Source organism: Vigna angularis, chromosome 1, assembly GCF_016808095.1.
Source record: "Vigna angularis cultivar LongXiaoDou No.4 chromosome 1, ASM1680809v1, whole genome shotgun sequence".
Classification (NCBI taxonomy): domain Eukaryota; kingdom Viridiplantae; phylum Streptophyta; class Magnoliopsida; order Fabales; family Fabaceae; genus Vigna; species Vigna angularis.
This window is the reverse complement of record NC_068970.1, coordinates 51,193,859-51,204,196: the sequence shown is the minus strand read 5'-3', so window position 1 is coordinate 51,204,196 and position 10,338 is coordinate 51,193,859. Positions and strand designations below refer to the sequence as shown.

The 10,338-nt window shown below is 30.4% G+C and overlaps 1 protein-coding gene across 1 annotated transcript; it reads left to right on the top strand.

The window, feature by feature from the left end:
* Positions 1–3,648: 3,648 nt before the first annotated feature.
* Positions 3,649–6,310, top strand: LOC108332744 (L-galactose dehydrogenase). Its single transcript, XM_017568053.2, has 5 exons — positions 3,649–3,901; positions 3,979–4,207; positions 4,308–4,607; positions 5,242–5,370; positions 5,903–6,310. The coding sequence occupies exons 1-5, from the start codon at positions 3,741–3,743 to the stop codon at positions 6,032–6,034; spliced, it is 951 nt and encodes a 316-aa protein (XP_017423542.1). The 5' UTR covers positions 3,649–3,740; the 3' UTR covers positions 6,035–6,310.
* The last annotated feature ends 4,028 nt before the right edge of the window (positions 6,311–10,338 follow it).

The following is a 10,338-nucleotide window of genomic DNA, read 5'->3' as shown; positions in this document are numbered from 1 at the left end:
GAAATTTCTCATAGTGGAAGAAAATGGAGAAAGACTTAGTGTTGTGTTTTGAGATTTGATGAAGAAAAAGTTGTGATTTAGGTTAGAAATAAATTTAGGTATGTTGAAAAACTAACATATACAAAATTTAAGTCTTGTTGTATTTTAAGAAACTTAAAATATAAGTTAAGGTCTGTTGGAAAACTCAAGATACAAAATTAAGTTTGTTTGTATTCTAATAGACTTGAAATATAAATTTAAGTTTGATATGAGCTTAACAAATTATTTACAAAAATGTCACTGAACATTTATTAAGTTTAGTATTTTTGGAACTGACTTATAAATTGAGAGACTTAAAAAATTACTTTTTTTACTAGTGTTTGTTTCATGCTTTGCACATTTGATTGGCACTCCTTGAGTTAATTCATAAACAGATGTGTATTTTAATGCTTTATATATTGTGCCTTAATAATTAGTTAGAAGTGTTAGGCTCAATTGCCCTTTCATTTTGGAGCCTTTTGTTAAAAGCATCACTATTTTTTTTTATACGAGCTTGTCATTTTGGTAGGCCAATTAGTGGACAATGAGGACTCTTAGGATTGCTACAAGGCAGCGTAGAGTGATTTGGTAGTTTAATAACAAACCCCGATGTTGAATTTGTTTTTAAGTAATATGGCATTAGTAGGAAGATAGTTTCTTGCAATATTCTTCAACTCGTCATTCAGGACATTATCAATCTTGATAAGGTTCACAAGACTCTATACTTTCTCATTTGATGCATAAGATGTGCTCAAACTTCCCAATTCACAGGCTATTTGGACTAGTATAACTAAAATTAGCCATAACTAGTGCAGGAGGAAAACAAATAAAAACTCATGCTAGTAATTATTATAACAAAGTTTTAATTACTTCTACTTTTCGAAATAACCAAAGTACTTTGTTTTAATTACTTATGCTTTTCAAAATAACCAAACTACATCAGTTTAAGAGAAAAATTACTTTGAGTGAAGCAAATCAAAGCTAGTTGAAGTCAATGATAAAGGAAATCTTACAATAATATGCAGAACTCCATAAAGCCAAAATAACCATGGGAATTATAGCAAAGTGAATCCTCATGGCTATTGTGAATAACAAGCTAGATGTGTCTACTTTGATATGAGAGCCTTTTGTTTTATTCCTTAGCTTTCTATATTTGAAACAATATAATTACAAGCACTAATAGAAGAGTTGAAAGAGTTATGGAACATTAGTATCAAAATTTTTGTTTCATATGGAAATGAAATGTTTGATATTCATGCACATATTGTGGACTATTAGTGATTTACTAGGTCTTAGAACCTTATCTAGATGGAAAACACATTGGGTTGGCATGTCATAGATGTAATTAAAACACAATTCTTAAAAAACTTATTAAAGATGATAAATTTTGTTTCATGAGTCATTGTCGTTAGTTGAATGGAAGACATAAATTTAAATTGACTCTAATGAGATTTGATGGAAGTATAGAAAATAGAAATTCACCTTTGTCAGTCTCAGAATATGGTGTGTTACAACAAGTTCAAAATCTTAATGTTGATTTTGGGAAAGAACCATTACTTGAAGAATGAGCCAAAAGACATCAAGGAGTTAATAATGCTAAGTTATACACTCAACAATGGCAAAAAAAAGTATATCTTTTAACTTTCTTATTGGATAGACAACTTATTACACCACAATTTGGATGTTATGTATATTGAAAAAAAAAATGTATGTGATAATGTGGTGTCTACATTGTTGAGTGATAGTGTAAATTGTTAGAAATCCAAATGTGAGTCAAAGTCCACATTGGATAGAATTGAGAAAGTAGAGCATTATATAAAAGTGAAACACCCATTAACTCATTGTCTTAAGGTTTTGGATAGAGAGTGATGTCAGTCCCTTATACAGTTGGGTTCAAATGTCATTGGTATCTGTGTCTCCTCAATTAACCTTCTCCTTGATAAGTTTTACAAACTTGTTTTAGGAATTACCAAAAATTTCACTGAATTTGTTAGCAACCTCTTACGAAAAAATGACAAATTGCAAATAATGTATTTAGCATAGGTAACAGTCAAAAATGTCAAATATAACCCATTAAATTTACCATTTTTTATAATAACTCCATGATTAAAATTTTATGGCTTGAAAATCATATTCCTTCAAATTATTTTTCTAATTTAAGATTGCTTTTCTATTATCATAATTCAACTATTTTTGTGAGAACATATTTCTGTCATGTATTATTAAATAATTTGTATAATTAATATATATATATATATATATTTTTTTTAATATGATATTTGTTTTCACTCATATTTTTGTGTGTGTTAAATTATATGTTGAAAGATGAATGACTACTTTCTTTTATTTTTTTTCTAAGAAAATTAAAACATGTGTATGAGAATAGTTGAATATTGTTTGGAGAATTTTGAATTTTGAATGAGAACTCCCTGTCTAATGGATTAAAATCTCGTCATTAAAGAAAATATTGTATATTTTGGAGTGATAACTCTCTATAGAAGTGGTAATTCTATAAAGTTTTTGTATAAACTTTCCCATGGGAGTAAAAAGTTCCAATAAATTTTCGATAATAAAATAGATATTAAACTAGTCATAAATCCTTTTAAAATTCATAATTTAGTTTTAACTTTGTAATAAATTTAAGTTAAAATAAATAGTTTATTTAAAGAGTTATACTAGTAACATTCTTCATGTCATAATTTATCACAATTCTTTTAAAATTTGAAAAAGAATTTTGATTTCATGAGTAAATATTCAAATTTTTCCAAAATAATGGAGACAACCCTTAAATAAAAATTTTAATGTAAATATTTACCAATTCTCAACCACCATCATACCTTATCAACAAATACATTTACCAATTCACTAAGCCTGTATAAAAGATTACCACTTTTTAATAATTTTTATAAAACGATATTTGGACAAAACTTATAATTGTCCAAATAGTTTTCAATAAATTTACAACGGCTATCAAGAAGTCAAAGTCAAGTACTTCATACTTCTTTCCTAAAAAGGTATTAAATTTATTTCATATTTTTCTAGAAAAGATAAATTTGTTGTGAGAGTGCAAAGAAATTTTATATATTTTGTAGAAGGTGCATATGAGAATTCCACGGCGCAAAAAGAAAGAGTTGAAAGGTAGTTTAGTTTGATCCTTAAAACTATTAGATACTTTCTGCATACATGTAGTTCATTTCCTTCTTCCTACACCACTCCATATTTCTTTTTATTTTATTATCTCTTCATATTTTTTAAAAATTCTAAAATTATCTTTTATATTTAAAAAAAAATTCTATGTTCCATTTTTTAAATGGATTTTGAAATTTATTAAAGAAAAAATTATTCCACCAATTTTAAAATCTATTAAAAAATTTCCAAATTTTTAATAAATTTGAAAATTTGTTAAAATATTTTTTTTGTTAACAAATCGTTAAAAGAAATTTCAAAAACTTCTGCATATTTTGAAATAAGAAAGTTATTTTTAAAATGGAGTGAAGGAGAAATGTGGAAAAGCGTAGGAGAAACAACCCATAGAAAATATAATAATTATACGAAATCCACTATTTATTTAATAGGAAATAATCCAGTCCAGTCAGAAAAACAGTGGCTGGGTGGGTCCACTTTGCAAGTTTCTTTCAAATTCATAAATGGTAATCATCCATTGCTGTGTGATTGAAGAAAGAAAGAAGAGTGTGTGTTTGAGAGAGTGAGAGAGTGAGAGAATGGAGTTACGTGAGCTTGGTAGAACCGGACTGAAAGTGAGCAGCATCGGTTTCGGAGCTTCTCCACTGGGCAATGTCTTCGGCACAGTTTCCGAGGAGCAGGCCAACGCTTCCGTTCGCCTGGCCTTTCAATCCGGCATCAATTTCTTCGACACTTCTCCGTACGCCGCCACCCACGCTCCAATTACATTGCATGCATACATACATACATATATTGATTTTCTCTGAAAATTTTAAGGTATTACGGAGGGACATTGTCGGAGAAAGTGCTGGGGAAGGCACTCAAGGCTCTTGAAGCTCCTCGGAGCTCCTACGTTGTGGCGACGAAGTGCGGACGGTACGTGGACGGTTTTGATTTCAGCGCGGAGAGAGTCACGAGGAGCGTGGAAGAGAGCTTGGAGAGGTTGCAGCTTGACTACGTTGACATTCTCCAGTGCCACGACATCGAGTTCGGTTCCCTAGACCAGGTTAATTACCTCTGCCTCTGTCGTTTCTCGTTCAGCTTCTTGCGTTTCATGGAAGCGAAGGATTGATTGATTCGTTGTTGTTGTTGTTGTTGTTTGGTAGATCGTGAACGAGACGATTCCGGCGCTGGTGAAATTGAAGGAGGCGGGGAAGACGCGTTTGATCGGCATAACGGGGCTTCCTCTGGGGATTTTCAGTTACGTGCTTGATAGGGTTCCGCCTGGGACGCTTGATGTGGTGCTTTCGTATTGCCATTACTCTGTGAATGACTCCAGCTTGGGGGATTTGATACCCTATTTGAAGGCCAAAGGGGTTGGCATCATCAATGCTTCTCCTCTCTCCATGGGCCTTCTCACTCATGCTGGCCCACCTCCATGGCATCCGGCTTCGCCCCAACTCAAGGTCTGCACTTTCATTCTGCGTGTTTTCTCACTCTCAAATACTCATTCAACCCTAATTCAATTCACATCACACACTACTCCTTTTGTTTCAATTTAATTCTCCTTTTCAAGGTTCGAAAGACTATGTTAATGTTTTTTCTTTTCAATTATACCCCTAGTTTTCACTCTCACTGATGTTAAATTAGCTTAAATAGACGCATTTGGTGAAAATGAAATAATAATACTATTTTCAGTTACGGAAGAACCTCAAATGAGAGAGGAAAGGAAATAAATGAGTCAGTGATCATGACCCAATGTTCTCTTAAACCAAAGTCATTGTTGAGTTTGATTACGAAACTGCATAATATTTGTTCCCATCCCATTATTTGCCTAAAGTTCGGTTTTGTGATTGAATCTCTTGAGATAGAAAGTGACCCAGTTCGGCTGAAAAGAAGTAAAGCATTACAAATTTAGAGATGAAAAAAACAACATAAAAAGAAGATGAAGTAGTCAACTGTTGGAAGAAAAATCTTTACTTGCGTCATTCTTTTGCAATATCTTTATGAACGGATCCAACTATAGGCTACTACTGCTCTGCATTCTATTAGTATGGTCTTTCTTTTGCCATATTTGTATTTTAATTTGGAACTTTGCAGTCTGCATGCGAAGCTGCTGCCGCTCATTGTAAAGAAAAGGGAAAAAACATTTCAAAGTTAGCGTTGCAGTACAGCTTGTTGAATAAGGAAATCTCATCAGTGCTTGTAGGCATGAAATCCGTTGAACAGGTTCGGTTTCAGTCTTCCTGAATTGCCATGTTTAATTGTATATATCTTTACTGTCAACATCTATTGAATTTTGTGTATAATGCATGAAAGCTGATTGCTCTAGAACTTTTGTATGGTTTGGTCTATAAATTACTTACCTTTCTCCTTGTTGTGTTCAGTGAAACATGTGAGAATCTTCCTCTGTAAAATAACTACGGTTTGTTCATCTGTCCTTTTCACATCCACCAACTAAATAATAAATAAAAAACCGATATTGAGCATAAAGGTATATGCTAATGCAATGTCTTATTATCTGATACTGTAAGTTAATGGTCAGTATTGCATGAGTAAAGTACATACTAAGGAAATTTCCTGGCTCTAATTGATTGCGGTACCGCAAACTGTCGCGGTTTGTTATTTGATAATACATCTTTTGGCGTATAATACATCTTTTATCTTGGTGTATTGATGGAATTCAAAGAATGTCTTAGAAGAGGTGATGTCTTGCTAAGCTATCCAAGCTTGTTCTAACTGGGACAATATAACAAAATAGGTGGAGGAAAATGTTGCTGCTGCACGAGAACTAGCAAATAGTGGCATTGATGAAGAGGCTCTATCAGAAGTTGAAGCTATTCTGAAGCCTGCTAAAAATCAGTCATGGCCCAGTGGAATCCAGCAGAGCTGATGTTTATTCTACTGCCTGGTATTGCTTATGGAGATATCCACTCCTGCTGTTTACTTTACTGCTATAATCCTATTCAATAATAGAAATTGCTTTGACAGCTAATAAGATCCACTGTCTAGATAACTTTTGTTTTATAGTCTAGAGTGCGTCCAATAATACATTTCTCACTACGTCGTTATTTAATGCCCTTCATCCTTGGTTGGAAAGTTAGAGTCGCTGATTGAACTGGTTTGCAAAACTACAGTGAAAAGAAAGGCAGTATTTTGTTCTCTTGTATATTTTTTTAATTTATAGATAGTGTTTACAATGCAGAAAGTTTTTTGAAGCAATTTTGCATTGTCGTATCATTGCAAGCCAATACATATTATTGACACATCATCTAGAATATGATGATGCAACAACACATCAAGCCAAAGAAACTAAAGACAGCTTCAACAGACTGTTGATAATGTTATTAAGTGTTTAATTTTATTCAATTATCTAGTGATTGTTTAGGATAATCTTAAGATTTTAGACACAATTCACAAAAAATAATAATGAGGCTAAAGGACTTCTAAGTATACATTTCCTATTTCTCCCCTTTTTAATGTATTCGAAAGGATACACTTAGACTTTTATATTAAACTTGTTCAAAAATGGGTTTGGCCAAATCTAATAGTTTCAAACCAACTTAAATTCAAATCTGCTCATTCATTGTAAATATTGTTGGTAAAATCTGTGAAAATATCAAGTATAACAGATTTTGAAGTAATTTTTTGAGAATGATAATCAAAAGATTTACAATGTGATAAAGGAAGGGAAATTCTTTAAAAGTGGTATTATGAAGAAGTGTAGATAGATAAGGGGGCGTCCTTTAACTCAATAAAGAAAGTCCAGCTAAGGTTCAGTTTTGGAAAAGTTAAGGTTCAGTTTCGGTTAAAATTCAAGAAGAATAGTGATTTTAAGATGTTGATATAGCAATGCATGACAGGTGTTTCAATCTCATGTGCTAGCCGTTATTTACAATTATCTACAAACAAGCAGAGAAAAATGTCTAATTGCTTTTCAGCTTTTTAACATTACAAACTTCATATATATCAGTGCTTTTGGAGTTTACTTGTTAAAATAGTCTTTGCACATGGTCAGCCAATTGTTGGTGGCAAGGCAATAATTCTACTAAAACTAAATATTTTAATTTGTGATGATTATAATCTTGCTACTGCTATTAAAAATTATATATATATATATATATATATATATATATATATATTATTCATCCGAATTTCAACAGCTGTTTAAAACTTTCCTTCCATTCTTAATATTTCATTATTTGGTCTGGTTATACCTCAGGAGTGACGTTGGCTCTTGTACAGTTACCAACTTTTGCTTCAAATATTCATCGCTGAAATATTAATGAAATATTGAACAGCAGAATCTGATTTTTTTTCTTTATTCCCACAAAAGAAAGATTGATATGAATTTGGGAAAATTTTCACGTAACTTCTCTATTTATTTTTATTGATTGTGGTTTTTGAACTTAAAATGTAATATATTTTTTATTATTTTCCGTTTTAAAGCATAATAAATTAAGATACTTACGTTCATAGATAACATGATAAAAAAAAATGACATTGAAGATTGCATATTTGATCATAATATACAAAGGGATAAAAATATTTATTTACATGATAGAAAAGTAACCTTAAAAATGATATAAAATATTAATTTGTTTTTTTTAAACCTTTCAAAACAATATATTAAATATTTTTATCGTAAAATTATATAAAATATTAATTTGTTTTTTTAAACCATTCAAAAACAATATATTAAATATTTTTATGTAAAATGATGTCTTTCGAATTATTAATAAAAATGAGTTTTATTAGTAATTTAAAAGACATAATTTTACTATGAAAATATTTAATATATTTTTTTAAAGATTTAAAAAAATAAATTAATATTTTATATCATTTTTTAAGGTTACTTTTCTAATATTTATAATTATGTAAATATATATTTTTATCCTTTGTATATTATGATCAAATCATCAAAATGGAACATTACTCCTCCAACCGTAGAAATTTCCCACCTCATAACATATATGTGTACATGGATTGTCCTTAACATAAGTTGGATTGCTATCCTTGAGATTGATGTCGGGTAATTATCAATATATCCATGTTTGTTATCATATCAACCAGACCAATGTATCAAAACAATAAAGCACAACAACATAATATAAAAATGGACGTGAAAGCGTTTAAGTCTTTTACTTGTAAAAGTGTCAAATCCTCAACCAATTGTTTGGAAGAGTTTCAAGTACGAAACACTCATTATTATTACACTCTTTATAAATATTATGGATCTCACAATATGCAACAAATATATTTGATGGTAATTTTTCATTTACGATGTACATAATATTCCTTATATACCTCTTCACCATCGCAAACTATAACTTAGTTTATACTAGTGCTGCAAAGGGGTAATAAGCTAACATTTTGCATCACAACCTTAATTCACTCATGTGAGATCCAAATTTATTTAACTTTCACACATGGGACACCAACTTTAACTTCTAATGGTCTTACTAAAAAAATTCAACATTTTATTAAAAAAAAAAAACTCATTTCATACCTCACTATTAACATGTTAATTAAATAAATTTCATTTTTTTTACTGCATCATAAAAATTCCTGGCAACATGATCACGATAGCTTGTTCATAAGGATGTATCTAGTGATCCTCTAGGAAATCATTTTCCATGCATTTTCAGTGTCAGCTGATATGATCTTGGGCTGTCAATATAATTTTATTTTATTTTTATAATTTTTATCTTTTTAATTAAATATATTGAATAATGATTCATGGGAAATAAATTCAACAGTAGATATTAAATATTAGTTATTGAGAGTTAATGTGAAATATAAAGGGTCTTGTCTAATTCATCCTATAAAAAAGATATATTTGTAATACAAATAAAATATATTAGTGTTGTCAAAACGGGTTATCCGACCTGACCTGGTTCGGCCCACAACGGGTGATTCACTTGTGAGTCAATCCAACCCGGCTTATTTATTAGTGAGTCAGAAAAATTTGAATCCAGCTCGACCTAGCACGGGTTGGTGGGTTAAACTGATGGGTTCATTGGCTTACTTAATTACAATTTTTTTAAAACAAAAAAAGTTATAAACTTTTTGTAATTCAAATCTAAATAAATTTATAATACAATCCACATATAATGAGCTGGATTGTATTTTTTAGTTTCATAAGATAATAAATTAATAAAATAAAATTAGTTGGGTTGGTGAGTCAACCCGGTTCACCATGGGTTCAACCCGAATGAGTCGGGTTGAAAATTGACCTGCATAAAAAAAATACATTTTTTCAAACTCAACCCGACTCAAACTTGTGGTGAGCTGGGTTGGCCCGCAGATTGTAACCCATTTTAAAAGCTCTAATATATATAATGAAAATGAGATTTCTCTGTGTGCAAACCTTTTTTTTGGTTTCGAGTTATAAGAACCCTAATTTTAATCTTGTCATAGGGATATATGTGGATCGACCCTATGACTTATCTCTCATTTTTTTCATCTTTCTTGAGTGTACCGTCAATATTCTTCTCCAAACTAAATATCAAAACAGTCCTCTCGCCCCTTGATTTCTTATAAGTTGGTCTCACAGTTTCTACTTATTTAGTGACTTTTTTTAATATATATACTTTCAATTTTTATTTGTATTTCTAAACTTATGGAAAGTATTGGTACTAAAATTTTCCTTCAACTCAATACCTATCACAAATTATTTGTTGATGAGTTTATTTCACAAATGGAGAGGAAATTGAAAGAGATTTTTTAGAAGATAAAAAGGAAAGAAAAGAAAGCATGGAGATAAATAGAAAATATTTGATGAATGTCGAAAAAGACATGCTTAAATTGTGATAAAAGAGAGAGATGGAGGAAAAGAAAAACACATAAAAGAATATTAGGGAAGAGAAAGAAATCAAAGAGAAGGAGTTGAGAGAGAGAAAAAAAATTAAAGAAAAGGAATTGAGAGAAAAAGAAATTCAAGAAAAAAAAATAAAAGAAAAGAGAAAAACAAAAAAGAAATCACAAGAAAAAACGAAGAAAAATACAATGATAAAGATGGTGTCTTTTTTTATGTAGATATTATTGTATGTCCATTAATCAATTTGAGGAAGATAGAATGATATTATTATTGCAACAACCTCTTATTTCATCTCAAATAGTGTGTGAATAGATTCAAGTTTTGAATTGGAAAACTATTAAAAGCATGATCTTTGATCCTGGTTTTATATTTTTCTT